Raw genomic sequence first — 22,109 nt, 5'->3', positions numbered from 1 at the left:
GGAGACACAGCAACGAAATGCAATGTGAAGACAATGAGAAGACAAGCCACAGACTGAGAGAAAGTGTTTGCAAAAGACCTATCTGACTAGCAACCAATGTTTCATGTAAACTCTGAGAAGAAATAAATCTTGCCTTATTTAAAAAAAAAAGCTGATAAAAGACTGTTATCCAAAATATACAAAGAACTCTTAAAACTCAATAATAATCCATTTTGAATTTATTTTTGTGTATGGTGTTAGAAAGTGGTTCTAGTTTCATTCTTTTACAAGTGGTTGACCAGATTTCCCAGCACCACTTGTTAAAGAGATTGTCTTTAATCCATTGTATATTCTTGCCTCCTTTGTCAATAAGAAAACAACCAATCAGATTTTTAAACGGGCAAAAGATCTGAACAGATACCTCCCTAATGAAATACACAGATGGCAAATAAGCAAGTGAAAATATGCCCCATATCATTCATCAGCGAAATACAAATTAAAACAAAGAGATACTACTACACTGCATGCTTGCTTAGTCGTGTCCCAGGTATCGAACCCACATCTCCTGCACTGGCAGGAAGTTTCTTTACCACTGTGCCACCTGGGAAGCCCCATTCACTGCCCATGAGAATGTAAACAGTATGGCCATTTTGGAGGACAGGTTGTCAGTTTCTTACAAAATTAAACATTCTTACCATACAATCAGGGCTCCCCTGGTGGCTCAGTTGGTAAAGAAACTACCTGCAATGCAGGAGACCTGGGTTCTATCCCTGGGTCGGGAAGATCCCCTGGAAAAGGAAATGGCAACCCACTCCAGTATTCTTGCCTGGGAAATCCCATGGGCAGAGGAGCCTAGTGGGCTACAGTCCATGGGGTCACAAGAGTCAGACTTGACTTAGCAACTACACCACCACTACTACCATACAATCCAATAATCGTGCTCCTTGGGATTTACCCAAAAGAGTTGAAAATCTATATTCCCACAAAAACCTGCACATGAATGTTTATGGCAGCTTTTATTCATAATACCAAAACTTGGAAGCAATCAAGATGTCCTTCAGTAGATAAATGCATAAATAAACTGTAGTACATCAGAAATGGATCTTAGCACTACAAAGAAATGAGCCATCAAGTCATGAAAAAACACAAAGGAATTTTAAATGCATATTACTAAGTGAAAGAAGCCAAGCAGAAAAGGCTACATACTGTATGATCCCAACAATATAATATTCTGGAAAGGGAAAAACTATGGCAATAGTATAAAGCGGCTGAGGGGAGGGTGGGATTACTAGGCAGCACACGGAGGGGTTTTAGGGCAATGAAACTATCCTGGATGATATTATAATGGTGGATATCAATCATTTATAAATTTATCCAAACCCACAGACTGTACAATTTCAAAAGTGAACCCTAATGTAAATGATGGCCTTTGCATGATAATGATATGTCAACGTAGGTTCAACAGATATGAGATGTTGATAGTGTAGGAAGCTGTTGGGGGGGGGCAGATAGGATATGGGAACTCTTTGTATTTTCCGCTCCTTTTTGCTATGAACCTAAAACTGCTCTTAAAAATAAAACTGTTTTTAGAAACTGCAAAGTGGGATCCTAGATTGTAAACCCTGGAACAGGGAAAGTATACTAGGGTACTGGGGGAAAAGGTTAACTTTCTATACTTGATCACTGTAATATGATTAGGTAAATTGTTAACATTACGGGAAGCTGAGTAAAGGATATATGTGAACTCTGTACTATTTTTTTGCAATAAAGTCTAAAGCCATTTCAAAATTAAAAGTTTTAAAAATTACAGCCATAATTTCAGTTTAAACAGAGACAATAAACAAATTTCTCATTTTTTTCAAGGGAACTTTGTGGCCCATGAAGTATATTACAAGGCATTATTTTATGAGACCACCTGTAACAAAGTCCTTCCAGCATTTAACCAACTATATGTCAACGGTAATATTATTACTAATGTAATTAATACTAAATACTGCACATTTTGTTCTAATTGCTCTAAAATGTAATGATGACAACATCCATTTGACTGGTGAAAACACTGATTATCTAAAGTCACTTGATTATGGGGAAAGGGGAGGAGGGATAAATCAGGAGTTTGGGATTCACATATACACACTACTATATATAAAATAGATAACCAACAAGGGCCTACCGTACAGCACAGGGAACTATACTCAATATTTTGTAATGACCTATAAGGGAAAGGAATGTGAAAAAATATATATATGTACATATAACTGAATTGCTTTGCTGTATACCTAAAACTAACACAACATTGTAAATCAACTATACTTAAACTAAAAAAAAATTTAAGTCACATAATTAGTAATAGAGTTGTGATTTCAGCTTCAGAATCCAGGAACTCAACCACAATCCTATACTACTTCTCAAAAACCAAAGTAGTGGTACGGTAACAGCAGCAACAGCAAAAATGATAATGATGATAGTGGTAATAATAATAACAATAAACAACCAGCAAAATATATTAAAGGTAGCCCGTGGATAAGATCATTTTGACCTACATCATTTTCACTCTATAGTAGAGTACTGTTAACAGGTAAATGCCAGTGTTTTGTTAAATATTTAATTGTTATGGGAAGAAATGCTAAGCTGAGAATCTAACGGTTGACAGTAAAAAGTTACCTTCTGTTTTTCTCTATAATCTTCTCCTTCAAACTTGTACAAACTTTGTTCAATGTCCATTCTAAAATTTCTCAGAGAAGACTCTCCCATTTTCTGCAAGCGTTCATTCATCTCTGCGGTCTAAAGTTGAATGCATTGAAATTAGAAAATTATCACTGAATTACTTATAAAAATCTGTGAGTTCTCTGTCTCTTAAAGGCAATTATTGACATGAAATATACAATCTGTTCATTTACAAGGTAATAATGCAATGCTAACATCAAACTTGAATATAAATTTAATTTACCCTAAGTATTTTAAATATTTCAATGGTTCTTCTTAAGTGCTCTGACTAAGGCTTTCTCTAAAATCTTTCATCATTGAAAATGTATCCCTATTATAATTTCTGCTGCATAATTTTATGGGACACATGGTAATGCTAAAACAAAGGCAAACTTGGACTAAACAACACATCTGCACGCTAATATGAAACACAGTAATACAAGACTGCTCAAAATCCAACATATAACCTCAGATACCTGAAAAGGTGCTCAATATCACTAATTGTCAGGGAAATGCAAGTCAAAGCCACAAAGGTGTGATATCATCTCACACCTGTTAGAATGGCTATTATCAAAAAGACAAGAAATAGCAAGTGTTGGTGAGGATGTGGAAAAAGAGGAACCCTTGTGCACTATTGGTACTGGTACAGCCACCGTGGAAAACAGTATGAAGGTTGCTCTAAAAATTAAAAATAGAACTACCATATGATCCAGCAATTCTAAATTCCACTTCAGGGTATTTATTTGAAGGAAATGAACTCATTAATTCGAAAAGATACCTTCACCCCCATGTTTGTTGCAGCACTATTTACAATAGCCAAGACAGGAATACAACTTAAGTGTCCATCAATGGATGAATGGATAAAGAAAATGTGGTGTATATGGATACAATGGATTATTATTCAGCCATTAAAGAGAAGGAAATCCTGCCATTTGAGACAGGATGGATGGATCTTGAGGCTATTATGCTAAATGAAATAAGTCAGGGAAAGAATGGAGAAGGACATGGCGACCCACTCCAGTATTCTTTCCCAGAGAATTCCATGGACAGAGGAGCCTGGTGGGCTGTTTCAGTCGTGTCCGACTCTGTGCAACCCTATGGACAGCGGCCCACCAGGCTCCTCTGTCCACGGAATTCTCTAGGCAACAATACTGGAGTGGGTTGCCATTTCCTTCTCCAAGATAATTTCTAATCCCATGCAAAAAGAAAGGTCATAAAATGCAGTCCTGATACAAGTGATTAAACAAAAAATTTACTTGGCTTTTAAATACAGTAAATACCAATATTATAAGTATGAGGTATAAGGTCACTTGATTTTAAACTCTGGTTCTTAGTCTTTCTCACCAAAAATTAAACTAAAAAAATAAAAAATACTTAATTATCTCTAGATATAAATCTATAAATTCTTACAGAGAACATGTGTTATTTGAAACAGGCATTTGAAACAATGCAATAAAATAATTATGCTGAAGTATGTTGATTTTAAAGCAATTGATCAGGAAAACAAAAAGCCATTTTAACCTACCTTCTTTTCCCCTCTTTCCAGAAGAGTTGTAATGTCTTCATCTGTCAGCTCACTTTCTTTAGAAGCAAAAACATGGGTGGCTCCATGACGTATCATTTGCAACATTTCCTCTTTTGCCATCTTGTTAGACTGTTGGTCAATGAGTCGCCCTAATAATAAAAATAAAAACTGTATATATTCAATGATATTTCAGAGAAAGCATAGCATAATAGTTCTAATCAGACACTACTACATTTAACCATGAGTCTTCCTGCAGTGCAGGAGACCTGGGTTCAATTCCTGGGTCGGGAAGATCTCCTGGAGAAGGAAATGGCAACCCAGTCCAGTATTCTTGCCTGGAGAATCCCATGGACAGTGGAACCCGGCAGGCTACAGTCTATGGGGTCACAAGAGTCGGACACGACTGAGTGACTATGCACACATTTAACCATAAGTAAAGCTTTACAGCAGAAAATTAGTGAACTTTGAAGTAGTTTTTTAAATGAATAACCCTGCAAGTTTTTCTTCTACCATACCTTCTATTTCAATGAATTTCCTTCTATAAAATTCACTTAAAACACAGGAGGACAAAAACATTTTTTCATGTTCAAACTTCATTTCTCAGATCAAATTTCTCTGTATGAAAAGGCACCCTCTAATACATACTTAAAATTTTAAGCCAAACTTTTATCTGCTACATAATATCAAGTACTTCAAAAGACATGCCATTGACATTCAACTATAAGCTAGTGAGGTTCAACTACCTACCCCATATACTGAACACAAGGTTTCAAAATGGGGATTTATTTTTAATTTGACTTTCTTCTCTAAGATTGCAGATTTTGGCCAACTATCATTAAAAGCAATCTCCTTTGAAGAAAACTGCATGTGTTTTTCCAAAGAAACATCTAAGAAAGTTTACACATATAAATACCTTGTTGTATGACAATTGAATCCAGTCTCAGTTTTATCTCAGCTCTTTCAACAATCCTTTCTTCAACAGTGTTGTCAGTGATGAGACGAAACACACGTACTGGCTTCTTCTGACCAATACGATGTGCCCGATCCTAGTAGAAAAAATCCTAATATAAGACACTTGGTATTTTGGATAAAATGTATGGTATAGCTAGCTTATGCTATAAAATTCTGAAAATAAAATTAGTTCCTGATCTCTCTAGACCGGCCACTTCTGAAAGAAGGATAATAAATATTAAGATTATCTAGAGAACCCTGGGAACAAAGAAATCCACAAATATTCTGCTGTATAAATAATGGAAATTTCCAGAAGGACAAAAGACAAAAGCCCTTTAAGATAAGGTCTAAAAAGAGCTGAAAGCTTCTGGACTGAGTTACTGAGTAACTTTAAGCCATTAAATAAAAATATCTTCCACCCTAGCAAGGAGTTTTTTAAGTGAGGGGCAAAGTAGTTAACAAGGGTTGCTATGGTGGCAAAAGTCAGCCTTCTCTCATCAGCAAGCAGTTCTTTCTGCTTACTGAGGCAATTCAGCAATCTGCAGTAAAGGGTCATAAACATTAATGGGAGATTAATACCCTTACTGTATGGTCTAGAATTTGGTCCTGTGGTTTACAGTTGGTAAAGGTGACAGGTGGCAAGTTCTGATAACAGATAAACAGCTAGGGGGAGTATTTTCTAAAACCCCAGAAGTTCTCAGCAAATATGTGAAGGGAGAAGGGTAGCTGAGCAAAAAAGCAAAGAAACAAGTTTCAAACAGCCCTGTACTAAATATAAAAACACCAGCACCAGTAACAGTTTCAACACAACACGCTGAAAGAGAATGCAACACCCCTACACACATTTACATTTCAAACTCAAATCAGTAAATTGTGAAAGATCAGCTATACTCTAACACTTTTAAGGAAATGAAGTGTTGTCAACAGGTTTTCCAGTTCACTAACACTAATTTACCAGGACTTACTCCTACCGAGTCAGATCAAACACGCTAAAGTAGTAATAACTGGTGCTAGTGGTAAAGAACCTGCCTCCCAATGCAGTAGACATAAGAGATGCAGGTAAGATTCCTAGGTTGGGAAGATCCCCTGCTGCTGCTGTTGCTGCTAAGTCACTTCAGTCATGTCCGACTCTGTGTGACCCCACAGACGGCAGCCCACCAGGCTCCCCCGTCCCTGGGATTCTCCAGGCAAGAATACTGGAGTGGGTTGCCATTTCCTTCTCCAATGCATGAAAGGGAAAAGTGAAAGTGAAGTCGCTCAGTCGTGTCCGACTCTTAGCGACCCCATGGACTGCAGCCCACCAGGCTCCTCCGTCCATGGGATTTTCCAGGCAAGAGTACTGGAGTGGGGTGCCATTGCCCTCTCCGGGGAAGATCCCCTAGAGGAGGGAATAGCAACCCATTCCATTATTCTTGCCTGGAGAATCCCATGGACAGAGGAGCCTGGTGGGCTACAGTCCAGGGTCACAGAGTCAGAGTCCAACTGAAGCGAGTTAGCACCAGCAGCAGCATGCCAAAGCATGTGAATTTTAAAATGTCCTAATGTAAGTATTTTCAATTCTCTATTACAAAAGAAAAGGGAGGACTTCTAAGCTCTGCCTCATTGGCATATGATTTTGTTTCCAAAGACAGTCAATTGTCCCCAAAATTCTGGGGATTTTGAATGCATAGCTATTTTGTATCTTTTTACTTCTGAAATTAAATTCACCTTAAAATTTGAGTCACAGTGACTGAAGTTGTAGCTCTAGTTCAATAAATGATAACATGATTAAAAGTAAGAAAAGCTCTTTGAATTTCTTAGGGTGGAATAGTTTCTGATAGTGTTTCTAGGTAGCAAATGTTTTCCTGGAATATATTCCTTTGTTACATTTTCACCTTCTTGCTCCAGTTGTTTTATTACAGAAGTTAAAATCCTATCTCTCCCAATTTTAGTGCTAAGGATTTTAATATATTTAGTTGTTGAGCAGAATAATACTTAGAGACTAATTTTTAATCCCTTATCATTCAAACATGAATGTACCCTCTTCAATATTTAGGAATGGGGAAAATTTTCATTTGTGTTTCATGATAAAAGCCAAAATCAACACAGAAATGCTGCAGCTGGATTTGGCATCTATCTGTTTTCATTTCGTTTTTGCAATTAGCATAGCAACTTTTTTTTTCCAAACCTCCCAAAGATTGCTGTTACCGTTTCATCATAAATTACCTTCATGCTGTATAAATCGCAATAGTTTTCTCAACTAAGATAAATTTCTGATATCATTAAAGATAACTAACCATAGCTTGCAGATCCACCTGTGGATTCCAGTCTGAGTCATACAGTATAACCACATCAGCACTTGCCAAGTTAATTCCGAGACCTCCAGCCCTGGTACTCAGCATGAAGATGAATTTGCTACTATTGGGAATATTAAAGGCCTCTATTGCTTCCTTTTTTTAATTGATGGGAGATGGAAGAAAAAGAGAGAAAAATATAATTATATTACCAGAGTTCTTAAGAAATAAATAAACACTTTAACATGCATGCTCAAACCCCTACTTTGTAATATTCTTCCACCTTCAAAAATATTTAAGCATCTATCTATAAACTGCACTGTGTATACAGTAAAAAGTATATTAAATAATGTAACTAATCTTTAGACACTTACACTAGTAAAGACAAACAACAATCACAAAGACAAATTTAACTAAGCAAGTGATAAATTATTTTAAAATAAAAATAGTGAAAATGTTTTAATTGAGTGAGAGCTAAAATTTATTTAGGGGGCAAAATGTCAGATATCTCAACTTCATTCCCATTAATTTATGAAGGATTAATAAAGAAGATATAGTTTAGAAGACCAACCAAGAGAGAAAAAAAAGTTTAGAAATGGGAATGAGAGCAACAGATAAAGGGGAGGTAGGTAGATTTACTACCGTATGGTGAAAAGGAGCAAACAGGGAAGTAATGAGGAAAATCAGGAAGGTAATCCATGGATATTTAGTAAAGAGTCTTAAAAATTAATAGGACATTAATATCCTTACTATATAAAGATTTCAATTAATTAGAGAAAAAAAAAAAACACTAAGACCCCAGTAGAAAAATGAGGGAAAAAAAAAAAAAAAAAGAACAGACAGTACACAGAAGAACAAATACAAATGGCTAATAAACACAAGAATAATGTTCAGTCTTACTAGTCATCAAGTAAATGCAAATAAAAAAACATAATACCATTTTTTGAAGATTAAAAGAATGATAATACTCAATGTTGACGAGGGGGCGATGAGACGGGCACTCTCATACATTGCTGCTGGGAGTGTAAATTGGTACAACCTTTCTGGAAAGCAATTTGGCAACATGCATCAAGAGTCTTAAATGTGTTCATACCCTTTGACCCAGTAATTCCACTTCTAGGAATTTATCCTAAGGAAATAATCAGAGATGGGCACAAAGATTTATGTAGAAGGACTTTTACTTAAGCATTATTTATAATAGTGAAAAATTGGAAACAACCTAAATGATCAACAACAGGGGGATAAATTATTTACTGTATGTCCATAGGATGAAACAGTACACTGAAATTATTTTTACGGTGATTTATTTTTTTTTACTAATATGGGGAAATACAACATAATGTTGAGCACAATGTATCAGGATACTGAACTTTATATGTAGCATATACAGTATTATATTAATTACTTATATATTATATATGCATAGAAAGATCCGCCAGAAATACTTTTATTTTCCAAATCTCCTTGGCAATCATATATCACTTTTATAATCATGAAATACAGGAAGTTCTGTTTTCAAGGAATGGAATGGCATGGTCAAAAGCTGCAGGCAGAGAAGGCGACTCTGCTGCAGTCCATACAGCACGTAGAGGGGCAGTACAGAAAGCAGCATGGTGTAGTGAGAGGCAATTTGGTGTAGAGGAAATAGCAAAAACCTGGGCATGAGTCATAACTCTACCATTTATTACACATGTGGTTCTCAGCAAGCATTTAACCTCTCTGAGACACAGTTTCAAGTGGAGCAAATTATGCCAATACTTCACTGGGCTGCTAGGAGAATTCAACTGGAACTATAAAGTTGCCTCGCCTATAGCTGTTACTTGATAAATGTTAGCTCCTTTCCCTATAAAAGTGAAGTTAAAGTTAAGGTAAGTCAAGGTTACAGAAGCTAGCTGAATTTAGCTATATCTATGGCAAATCTGAGTGCTATTGAGAAAGAACTGCTTATGAACAGCTCGTGAACAATTTGAGTAAGGAATCCAAGGTGGATTTCCACTTCTTATTGGGAAAACAGATGAAATGCTTATCTGAACGATGACATAATGGGGAGGCAGGATGTTTCCAAAATAAAATGAACAGCTCTCACTGTGCTGCATCTAAAGTCAAAACATGTGATTCCAACTCTCTGAAGGGAGAACATTATTTAGCATTTTAAGAGACCAGATAATTGGGGCATAATTAGGTAAAGTCCATATTATTCATGAGCAGAGAGATCAGTCAGAAATGCAAACTGGCTATTTGAGATCAGAAAGCACCTACTCTTCTGCTTTAATATCAACTTCATTCCAGGAAGAAGGGCCATCTTGAATGGCACTATATGGCCTATGCTTCATGTGGATTGGCAGAAATCCATTCTCAGGAAGAAATCAGCAAAAGCCCAATAAAGTTTTGAGTTACCATTTCCGAGAGAGTCAGACTATAGAGCAGGGAACAGTGTAAGCTTTGAAACATCCTTATTTATAAATATTACCACAACCGTTTCCCCATAGTGGGTAGCAGGGAAACCCTTAATGTGAAAAGGGCCTGTGCTTCTGCTATAGGAGGCACACAAGGGACAGAGTGCCCCCTGCAGCTATGGAAGGACAAGGACATAGGCTGAGAGTCTCTGTGGCCTGAGAAGGGGTCCAAGAGCTGAGAAGTGCAAAGGCCTGTGTGCACTTTCATGACCTGTGATCTATACTGCACTGCACGGCACAAAAACTATGTTCATACCTATTCTATCCAGTGATCCTCACAACACTGTCAGGAAAACAAAAGCTTAGGCATTAAAGTACCCTTATAATATACAGTTAAAGATACTGAGGCTCAGAGGATTAAATAGCTTGCACACATAATGGTGGAGTTGATGTTAAATTCAAGTCTTCGGAAACCAAGTTCAATGCATTTTCCACTATACCATGAAATCACGGTCTCTGCCCACAGCATGAGTATAGACTTAAAACAGAGGCCAAAGACAGAGCCCTGAAGGATCACAGAAAAGAGAAGATAAATTAGCAAAGCCCTCCCTCAGAAAAAGTGCTTTAAAGGGTTTTATATACATTAGACCCCTGATATTCATGAAAAATAATCTTAAAATCTTTAAGAATTTCCAAGTTAAAATATACTGGGTGCTAGACTGGCTTCCTCATTAGCTAAGTGACTCATTCCTGCACACCAACCTTTTAGTCTTCCAAGATCCAACTGAATGATAAGCACCTGTACCTATGTCGTCCAATTTCAGTTTTACAAAATGTCTATTGAGATCATTTCCTATACAAATTATTGTCTCATGAATCCTTACAGTTGCTCATAAACTGAAAAAGTCTCAACTGTTCAACTCCATGAATGGCGAGGGTCTAATGTAGGAGGCAAATCAGGAAAAGAAAATGACATAGAATCAAGGGTCAAAGAGGAAGCGGAGAAACAGCAAGTCAAAGGGCCAAGGATAGCAGTGGTTAGAAGAGGTAAGGATGCGATGGTGCAGTGTCCTTTTGATAAGCGAGAATGTCTTTGAAAACCTTGGAAAGAATGATCTGTAAAGAGCCAGTGTAATGAAAGTCCAGCTGAAGATCTCAAGGAGCGAAAGATGGTAGTGAGCAATTCAATGCACCTAGCTAAAGAAAAGGCCAAAATTCAAAACTACCTAATGATGAAAAACATGGCGTAACTGAACTCTGATTTTTCAAGTCTTGTTTTATTTTCTCTTCCTCACCTCTCTTTCTTCATGTGGAGTTTGTCCATCCAGTCGACAATACTCGTAACCACGCCACATACAATAATCCTCCAAAATGTCCAGCAAGCGTGTCATCTGGCTAAAAATGAGAACCCTTGAACCTAAAACATTTCACAAACAAAAGGCAAGTTATTCAACTTGTGTAAAACTAACTTGAAAGTTAAAACATCATATGCAATATAAATATTTGACACGTGAACACTCATACCACTAATGAATACTAAGCCCCCTACACACATCTCTTCAATGGATACTATACAGAAGTATGTGTTTGTTGAGTTATACATTTTTAAGGTCTTCAAAATCATACATATTGAGATGATTTAAAGTCTGCCTTTACTTTGTCCTGAGGATGTTTCTAGTCTCTCAGGCTCAGGAGGTACACCCCCACATTGCTTTCAAGATTCTCTTCCTAACATACAAGTCTGATTGTGTCATTCTCCACAGGCAAATCTTCTGCAATTACCCACACCACCTTCAAAATAGCCCAAAACCCATAAAGCATGGTTTAAATGGCCTTTTGTAATAGCCCCAATTCATCTTCCCAGACTCATCCACTGCCACTCTATCCAAATACCATAAGCTCCACATTCCCTTCTTTCACACCTCTGCTTCATTGCAGAGATGGAAAACCCTTGCCCTCCTTTTTTTCCACTGTTTACTCCTACACATTCTGCAGTGCTCACCCTAAATGTTATCTTTGTGAAGACTCCCTCAACCCCTAATATCTTAGCATATCACAGCACTTATCGCAATGACTTGCAATTATGTCTCCTCACTGCACTGTGAGCATCTACAAGGCAAGGACTGTTGTCTTACGCATTCTTGTATACCCAGCCCATAGGGGCTTCCCAGGTGGCACAGTGGTAAAGAATTCACCTGCCAATGCAGGAGCCGCAGGAGACGCGGGTTCTATCCCTGGGTTGGGAAGATCTCCTGAAGGAAGAAATGGCAACCCATTCCAGTCTTCCTGCCTGGGAAATCCCATGGACAAAGAAGCCTGATGGGCTACAGTCCACAGCAGCACAAAAGAGTCAGTCACAACTTATCAACTAAACAACAACATACACAGCCCACAGGACAATTCCTAACCAAAGAGTAAGTACTCAACAATGTGTGCTGAATAAGTGAATGAATGAATGATGAACAACTAAGCAAAATGTTATTCATATACAATATTACGTTATTCCACATTACTTTGAAGATCTGTAACTTACCCTGTTCTTTGAGTTTGGCCAATAGTTTATCGAGGACTACCATTTTACCACTGTTGCTAACAATGTGCTCATCAGTGGTGTAGGGGGGACCAGGCTCAGCACCATCAAACAGGTAAGGGTGATTACAACACTTTCGAAGCTGCATCAGAATGTTTAAGAGTCGCATCTTGTCCATTTTGCCAGCAGAATTTAAAACGTCAATATCTTTCATCAGGATTTTTGTATACCTAAAAATTTAAACTATAATTAATCATCAACTATTATACAGGCTTAACACCATCAAGAAATGTCTGTTTGGGAAAAAAAATGTCCTTTTGATAATCTGCTTAGATTCCTATTTAAAGAAGAACAAAAAGATCTGATTGGAGACTAAATGTGATGAGCAAAACCAAAAAACTAGCGAGGATTTGAGTATTTTAACTTGTGTGCTGCCTATAAACCGATTTCCTTCTGCTTTATCCATTGCTAAAAATCGCCATCAGTTGATAACAATTCAGACAACTACATACAATAATTATTTAATAACTACAATATTTTTTCAAAGTTGGCATCCAGCTTTTACTTGTTTGAGCTAAAAACATTTGCAATTTCTTATACCTGTCTTCATAGGTCATTTTTTTCTGACCCTATAAACATTTTTATTGACTTTTCCAGACTTTCACCCAGGAAAAAAACAGATCTATGTATGCACCTGGGGAGTAGTAATATTTAATTCTAACAATAGCCAACTTGTACTGAGTGCAAGTGCCAGGCATATGAATCATCTTGTTAAATCTTCACAACTCTGAGGTATGTACTAGGGTCGCCACCACTTTACTGATGGAAATTCAGGCAGCTAAAAGAAGTGAAACAATTTATTCAGAGCCACAGAAAGGGACAAAGCAAGGGTTTGATCTTACTTCTGAGTCTAGAGAAATATCCTCTTTATCACTACCCTATACTGGCTTCAATAATAGAGAAGTGTCTATATAGTATATGTTACCTAAATTTTATTTATATAAGCAACACTTTGCTTCTCTTACTAGCATTATTACATTACTAACATGTTCAATTTATATCAAATTTATGATTCTGTGTGACTCTTGTCAATTTCCTGTTCTGCTTGTATTTATCAAACCAATCCAGCGTCTATTTTTATAATATCTACAAGCTCTGATATTTTCACTCATTATTATGGTTATTACTATTTTCATTGATGGAAAAAGCAAGAATAACAAATGTGCCAGTGACATTATCCCCTTTAACTCTGACATCATTCTTATAAGTATTATTATCGCCATTTTACAGAAGGGAAATTGAGGTTACATAACTTGTCCAAGCTAAACAGCCATTAAGAGGCAATGCATGGACTCAAACACAGGTCTACAGACTCCCTATATTCTTTCCTAAAGGTTAAATAAAATACTTATCAACTTTATATTAAAATATTTGAACTACTTAACTTGGCACTTGAACCTAAAATGTACTTTCTGAACTAAAGTCACAATTGAAACACTACAAAGCTGATTTTTAATAAATCTTTACACATAAATTCTAGCAGAAATAAAATAACTCACCATTCCCGCTGCATTTTACTCAGTCCCAAGTAAATCTTGATTTCCTTTTTAGGAGGCAGACTCTTCTCCACATCAGTTTTTATTCGACGTAACAAAAATGGTTTTAAAACCTAAAAAGTGAGAGTTTTTATAAACGTTTATAAAACATTCAATATTATAAACCATTTATTTCATTGACAACACTCTGAGGTGAAATTTACTTCCCACTGTATAATCTGAAAAACACTACCAACACCAGTTGCTAATTTTCTTGGTAAAAAAGAACCAAGTAATGGCCCATTAGCAAACCAGAATAGGGGACCTAAATTAGACATCCATGATTTGATGGCACAAAAGACAATAAAAATTAAGACAACAAGATTACTGAATATTGAAAAAGTACAAAAAAAAAAAACCTTTTTAAAATTATCTGCTGTCATATAAGATTTGTAAACCTGAGAGGAAATCTGAAATCAGAGTATGAATCAGAGTGTCTCTAAAAATGAAATAAAAATTCAAGCCATTTAAAAATGGCTTTAAATATATGAATGAGAAGAAAATGGTTCAATGAAAAAGAAGATCAGAACAAAAAGAAAAAAACATGAAATTATCCATGTATACCTGCAAGGCAGATTCTATTACAAGAAAAGAACATCTGTGGGGCACCTGAATGTGCCAGACAATGTACCATGAACTTTAGATAGAGTATTAAATCCTTATAATAAGTCTTTGAGGGAAAGACATTTATTTCAATTTTAGTAACATCACCAAAGTCACTCTGCTAGTAAATGGTAGAAACAGTAATCAAACCCACATCAGGCTGATTTACATTTAGCCCAGTCCCTGATTAGCGGTTGTAAACTGGGCAAGTTCTTTAACTTTTCCAAGCCTGTTTCCTCATTCATTCATCCAAAACATATAGATTTATGGTATATATCTATGCTAAGCATTTTAAATGGGGGAAAAGATAGCTATTTCCAAGGCTGCTGTGACAATCTGTGGCAGTACATAAGTAGAGTTTAACCACAACAGACATCAGTAAACTGAGCTATTATTACTAGAGATCCACGGGAGGTAAGGAAAAGGGAAGTGCAAAAGAAGACTTCTGGTTTCCTGTTTGGGCCTCTTAAATTTGCCTAAGTTGCATTTTTAAGAGTTTAAACTGTCTGTGAGACATTCAGCAGAACACGCAGATGGCAGTGGGATATGTAAGTCTTGAGCTTAGGAGAGCGATAAGGAGAGAGAAATTTGGGAGTTATAAGTATAGAGGTATAGCTGAAACTATGGGAGTGATCCTCCAGGAGAGCACATATGAAAAAGGAAATCAAAGACAAAGCCCTGCAACACTGAACTTTCAGGGACAAAGAAAGAAAAGCCCATGATGGAAACAGAAAAGAACCGCCAAAGAGATAAGACAAAATGTATCCCATCCCCAGACACTAAGCAGGAAAGCACTTCAAGCAGGCATGGTTAGAGGTACTAAGTATTACAGAGAACTCAGGGCACTGACCAAAAGGTACAATGAAAAATCACAAATACTTGTGAGGTTAAGTTTCAGTTGTATTTAATGGTCAGTGGATTCAGAAATGAATAGGACCCATCAGAGACAGAGTAGCCATTCCTCAGAGCTGACCGAGTTCCTGCTATGAGAGGCCCAGCTGTACTGCAACTTGTATGACAGGATTCTTCGAAGATTTGTCTTCTACGCCTCTGCATTCTTACAATAAGTTCCCTATTACATAAGGTCACTGGTTTCTGACTTGTTCTGTTTAACTCTAAATAAATATTTACATAACACATGATGACTGGTGGGGCTTCGAGTCAATAAATAAATTTAATGAGCAGTTACTCTGGACCAGGCACACGGGGCACAATGTGGTGGAAAACAGACAGGATCCCTGCCACATTAAGTTTACATTTTTCTGGGGGAGGGGGAGAGAAGGAGAGATGAGCAATACATGTTTTTTTTTTTTTTAATTTATAAACAAAGACTGAGATTCTCATTAAAAACAGCAGACAAAAAAAAAAAAAAAAAAACATCTATACCATCTTACAAAACTCCACTGAGTCAATTAAAATTTAGTTGTACATTTTTAAAAAAAGTGAATACTGACTTCCCTGATAGTCCAGTGGTTAAGACTCGACACTTCCAATTCAGGGGGTGCAGTTTCCATGCCCGGTCAGTCGGGGAACTAAGATTCCCACATGCCACAGGCGTCACGGCCAATAAAAAAGAAGCGTGAATAGACGATTTGGTGGTGGATGAAGAGGGGAGAAACTAAACTTTCAAATAGCTTAGCCATCAAGGGAATAAACCAGAATCACAGCTCGAGAGGGACAGAGTGTTGAAGGAGTACTGTTCTGTGGATGTAGGGAGGAGAGTCTAAGTGTGGGTTAGGATTTAATGAGGGAGATACTTGAGCATGTTTACATGTTGAGGGAGAAGAGCCAACATGGAGAGAGAGGTAGAAAATTCAGCCAATAAAAAGGAAAAATCAAAGAGAAAAGTCCCTAAGGAAACAGGAAAAGATGAGATCCAGGGTTCATGTTGGAAGAATTAGCCACTGCTCATGAATTTGAGCAAATTCTGGGAGATGGTGGAGGATAGAGGAGTCTGGCGTGCAGCAGTCCATGGGGTTGTAAAGAGTTAGACACGACTTAGTGACTGAACAACTATCAAAAAGAGAAAGAAAACCTCTTCTACTCAAACAGAAGGTAATACAGATGCAGATATTCTTAGAAGATGGATATCCTTCAAGAGTTCCTGCCTAATGACTTTTATTTCCTCTTTGAGAAAGGAATGACGTTACTTGCTGAGAAAGGAGGACAGGGAACACATGCGTTAGAGGTCTCGGGGAGACTGTGGAAAGTCTGAAATAGCTCTTACAGGAAGTGAGAGAGAATGCTAAAGAAGGCTACGAAGAAGGATCACCAACATCGTCAAATCCCAGAAGGGGAAGGTATTAAGGGAAAGGTATTAAAGGAAATCAAATCATGTCAGCAAACATGAAAATGTAGTGGTTCCAACCTGTACAGTGGGTGTCATCTTCTTTATCAGTCAGTATTGAGCAGCCTGAGTACAGAGCAGGTCACTCTGCTAGTAAGTGGTAGAAGCTGAATTCAAACCCAGAGGATAGCAGACACAGTTACATAATTGGTTTAGGGCTTTTAGGGCAGAAATGGCAGATCAAGAGACCAAGAGAGTTTGAGATATTGGCCCCCAAAAAAGTGGTTCAAGTGATAGAGAACCTGCTCCTTGCTGGATACAGAAAATGTAACAACAGAAATGGGCTGACAGATGGGGGTAAAGCAGGGGTCCAGGCACTGGATGTCCTTGTGAGATAACAGGACAAGTACAAAAGGAGTAACATGAGTGAAAGAAGGATACAAGAAGGGAAAACTGATGTTCAATGAATGCGATCTCAAGGATCCATGGAGTAGGGGAGAGTGAACAGCCTCTACGGGAGAGCACGACATTGTCCATGGGACAGCGCCAAAGCAAAAGAGCTGTTCCACAGAGAGGCTGAGGATACAGTGGGAGCGCACCTCCCAAAGAGGCTGTCAGAAAGGTTGAGAGAGAAAAACACTGAGACTGAGCTCAGAGGCCCATCCACAGGTTCCAACAGATTCAGTATGTTTTCCAGCTCAGTTACACATGTAATTACTAAGTTTTCCTGTCTTCTATTACTTACTGTGTGAAGTCTTTCCACAAGTTTTTGATCACCAAGACAATTTTTAGTATCAAACCAAGAATCAAAGTCCTGTGGAGGGTGAAAATTCTGCAGTAAGTGTGTAGTTTTTTTAAATAAATGTAACATTCTATAAATTCTTACACAACTCATATAGCAATAATCCATTTTAAAAGCACTTTCAAAATTATGTTAACTGTTACGGCCAATATTATTTATTTCTGAAAATAAATACTGGAGCAGTTAACAAAATTTGAACACCATTATACAAGTACTCCATCAGCAGTTTTTCTTTAAAAGGCTTTTATTAGGCTTCCCCATACCATAGCGGAGAAGGCAATGGCACCCCACTCCAGTACTCTTGCCTGGAAAATCCCATGGACGGAGGAGCCTGGTGGGCTGCAGTCCATGGGGTCACTAGGAGTCAGACACAACTGAGCGACTTCACTTTCACTTTTCACTTTCGTGCACTGGAGAAGGACATGGCAACCCACTCCAGTGTTCTTGCCTGGAGAATCCCAGGGACAGGGGAGCCTGGTGGGCTGCCCTCTATGGGGTCGCACAGAGTCGGACACGACTGAAGCGACTTAGCAGTAGCAGCAGCAGCATACCACAGCAGAATTATAACCAGTTAAGAGGAGTAGGAATAAGAATATAAAATGGAAGACATGCTAATGAAAATGTTAATCAAACAGTAAAAATGAACAAAAGCAAAGTAAGGTATACAAATAGGTAGATGAACTTGATACTTTTTTATTATCAATTAATATCAATAAGGAAAATCAAGCTCCAAAGTCCTTAAATCATTCAATTCTGTTTGCTGCACTAGCATAACCTTGTGTCAATGATAAAAACAGTATAAATCATATTTATAAAATATGTTGCTTTTCAAATCACATATTATAAGCTCTTTAGTACTCACCAAATGTTAATACCTGCAATAACTCAAGATTATTTCAGTGACTCTACTTGCTAAACTAGTATGCAGAAAGCCCTTCCAATTTAATTAAAAGAAAATGTAGAAAGCACTATTCTGAACTTAGCCTACCTCATGTCATAAGTTGTGGTAGCAATGTGATACAGGCAAACCTTAATAGGATAATCTCAAAGCAAAGAAACTTATTTCTCTAAATACCCCCATTTGAAAAAATTTCTATTCAAGAGCTAAACCACAAAGAATCACAAATAAAAAAGAACTATCAATTTCCATCCATGGAAACCCACTCCAGTATTCTTGCCTAGAGAATCCCATGGACCAAGGAGCCTGGTGGGCTACAGTCCACAAGGTCGCAAAGAGTCGGACACAACTGAAGCAACTTAGCACGCAGGCATACATTTTGTGTTTTGAAAACAGATGTCGTGAACATAAGAAAAGTATACTTCAAACGCACTACTTAAACTTACTTCTGCAGAATTAAAGACATCAGGCAATAAAAAGTTGAGTAGTGCCCAGAGTTCATGCAGGTTATTCTGCAAAGGTGTTCCAGTCAGGAGCAAGCGGTTAGTTGACTTGAAGTCACGAACAATCTCTGAGAGCTAGAAAAATAAGTTATGTTAACATTGTTTTATTTATTAGAATGTTGAACATTCAGATCTTCATCCAACCCAAAACTTTTTTGAATGAAAGTTGAAATAACTATTAATCCTAGTTCACGTGACATTGCCACAGTGAAGCACATCTAAACAAAATATTATAGGCATTTCTACACTTACAAGAATGCAGATCACAGTCACATCTAAGACCCTTCCCCCACTGTAAAAAATTTATTTTCTTCTATTTTCGGTCCACAGAAACAGTCAGAACTCTATGGAATCCAGGCTGGTCACTTTACAGCACAGAATCACCTTCTCCATGCCAATCATGTTCATCCACCACACCTCACCAACTTCTAACTTGGCCTGGTCACAATTTTTAAGCACCACACCTGAGCCCGTCTTCCCCGAATATCTTATGTTAACTTTCTAAATATAAAACCACAAAAATTAAAGCACAAAAAGTAGAAATCACAGTAATCTTATCAATAAAAAGGCTCGTTTTATATTGCTCTTAAATTAACAATTATTCTCTAACATGTATCCTCTTACTGAGTGTTAACTACAAAAAGCACCACCTGGTGATTTTGCTTCAGTTCTGTCTCTGGTTCTCCCAAAGCAGACCAATGACCCAAAGAGAGGTTCATCATCCTAACTGAGGCTTTTTCTACTATTGATGGAGTGTAATGGCAAGAAATATTGGTATTTTTCAATGTTAACACCACACTCTAATACACACAAGTCAGGTAATTCTAGAAAACGAGTTTTTTTCTAATCCATATGAATACACATAAGTTAGCTCCTCAATAAAAAATAAACCAAAGCAAATGACATTTGTACACCAAATATTGCAAAAATATTAAACCACTGTAGCATAACAGAGTTATTTAGACTGCAACAGGTATAGTAAATGAATTTTCTTTACATTAAAAACTGAGTTCAATTTTCATTTATCTTATATTCAATTATTTAAACTCCAAAATCATTTTTAAAAACTGATTTTCATTCACATTCTGTGAATAAAATCACAATCTATCACTTTTCAAATTCTGAACACAGAGGAGTAAACCAATAGATGTGGTAGTTAACAGAAACTTTAATACAGATGTTCAGAACTAGCTTACCTTAGATTTTTCATTCTTTATTCTGTGAGCCTCATCAATGACAAGGTATCGCCAGTGAAACTTTTTGAATACAGATTTTTCTTTAATTACCATCTCATAAGAAGTAACACAAACATCCCACTCTCCTGGCATCATTTCATCACGAATAAAAGCAGCCTGATGCAAAACAAAGTTCCTTATATTAGAATATGCTGACAAGATGTCACAGAATTAAAGCATCAAGAGACTATTCTAGAATCATTTGGTCTCATTCATTTTAGAGATAGGAATGCTAAAGCCCAAAGGTACTTTTATGGTCAATTATCTGGATGACATGCTAATACTTCCATTAACGAAAGAGAAGCAGAGGTTTCCATTAAACAAGTACAGTATATTCAATAAACTGGAGAAGTTCGTATCACCAAAAGATGACAATTATTCTTCATACCACAAGGGATCAAAAGGACATGGGCAAAAGGAACTAGTTTCTGAATACCATACTCTTACCAAGATCCAAGCACTAACCAACATGATATCATTTTGATAAATGCTGCTGTTGCTAAGTCGCTTCAGTCGTGTCCGACTCTGTGCGACCCCATAGATGGCAGCCCATCAGGCTCCCCCGTCCCTGGGATTCTCTAGGCAAGAACACTGGAGTGGGTTGCCATATCCTTCTCCAATGCATAAAAGTGAAAAGTGAAAGTGAAGTCGCTCAGTTGTGTCCGACTCTTCGAGACCCCATGGACTGCAGCCCACCAGGCTCCTCCATCCATGGGATTTTCCAGGCAAGAGTACTGGAGTGGGGTGCCATCTCCTTCTCTGTTTGATAAATGAAAAAAGCTCAATATTCATGAGTGATTCCAACCTTTTGAGATCTCTCCTATGTTTCCTTCACTTTCTAGCAGGGATGAGTCATAAACTCTGTTAAAGGGTCATGAAAGCCCATTAGTGTTTTTGTGAAAGTCCTGATGTTATAAGGCTACAAATGCAATTTTATAAAGGAGGCTTGCTCTATATACTACAGGAATCTATTTTTAAAAAAAAGTGAGACTGCTTAAAACTATTTTTAAATCTTCATGTGGCCAATGTGCAATGTGACTGAAAGCACTTCTAATGTGTATTAACTGAATTCCAGATCATCTCTATTATGGGTTAAAATAAAACCAAAAAGGTTAACAAGGAGCAGCAAAATCTACACTGAGAAGGGGCTGATTAGTACTGTAAATCTGAAATGACAGTGCTCAAACATAACCGACTGTTCATCTCAAAGTCGTTATTTCATAAATTCAGTCGTGCACCAAACACACCAGGGACACTCTTAACAAATATTCAATGAGTGCCCACTATGTATAAAAGGACTGCCTGGACTGAAGGAGAGGACAGGAAAAAAGTCCTCTGTAGATCTCAGCCTCACCCTGGGAAGTGGTCGTAGTCAAAAAGTTAAGACATTAGGGAGTTAGAGGCAAAATAAAAAGAACCAGGGCGCCAGACCCCATCTGGTCCTGCAAATACTTTATCCTTATTAGAGTCTGTGAAATACTCAGTTTAATGGTTCCTCCTACAGTTTCACAGAACATACACATTTTAATTTAAATTACCTCTGCTTTGAAACTTGTGTAACTATTTGATAGTTTCAGAGTTAAATGTCGACAGAACATTCAATATCACATAATTCAAAAGTTCTCATAGGTGACAAAAATTAAGGCCCTTTGAGATTCATTCAACATCACAGTCAGTAGCAAAACTAGAACTAAAACCAGATCTGTTTCCGTGTCCATGACCTTTGATGCCTCTAGAGTAGGACAGGAAGGTGTCAAAAACTATGTTTGGAGGACTCCCCTGGTGGTCCAGTGGCTAAGACTCTAAGCTCCCACCGCAGAGGACCC

At 37.4% G+C, this 22,109-nt stretch overlaps 1 protein-coding gene across 6 annotated transcripts in view; it reads right to left on the bottom strand.

Annotated features, from left to right (window-relative positions):
- SMARCA1 (SNF2 related chromatin remodeling ATPase 1) overlaps positions 1-22,109 on the bottom strand; it is a 72,803-nt gene that overhangs the window by 32,649 nt on the left and 18,045 nt on the right. For 4 of the 6 annotated variants that reach the window (XM_070365400.1, XM_070365401.1, XM_070365402.1 and 1 more), the window contains exons 7-17: positions 20,245-20,400; positions 18,992-19,123; positions 17,591-17,659; positions 13,920-14,029; positions 12,364-12,590; positions 11,126-11,247; positions 8,528-8,563; positions 7,438-7,590; positions 5,124-5,256; positions 4,211-4,359; positions 2,644-2,763 (exon numbers count right to left, since the gene is read on the bottom strand). In XM_070365400.1, the coding sequence (XP_070221501.1) occupies positions 2,644-2,763; positions 4,211-4,359; positions 5,124-5,256; positions 7,438-7,590; positions 8,528-8,563; positions 11,126-11,247; positions 12,364-12,590; positions 13,920-14,029; positions 17,591-17,659; positions 18,992-19,123; positions 20,245-20,400 (1,407 nt within the window). The remainder of the gene's footprint in view (positions 1-2,643; positions 2,764-4,210; positions 4,360-5,123; positions 5,257-7,437; positions 7,591-8,527; positions 8,564-11,125; positions 11,248-12,363; positions 12,591-13,919; positions 14,030-17,590; positions 17,660-18,991; positions 19,124-20,244; positions 20,401-22,109) is intronic. The other 2 variants (XM_070365403.1, XM_070365399.1) reach the window with 1 other exon arrangement.

The sequence above is a fragment of the Bos mutus genome, chromosome X, assembly GCF_027580195.1.
Source record: "Bos mutus isolate GX-2022 chromosome X, NWIPB_WYAK_1.1, whole genome shotgun sequence".
Classification (NCBI taxonomy): Eukaryota; Metazoa; Chordata; class Mammalia; order Artiodactyla; family Bovidae; genus Bos; species Bos mutus.
This window is presented reverse-complemented; position numbering and strand designations above follow the sequence as displayed.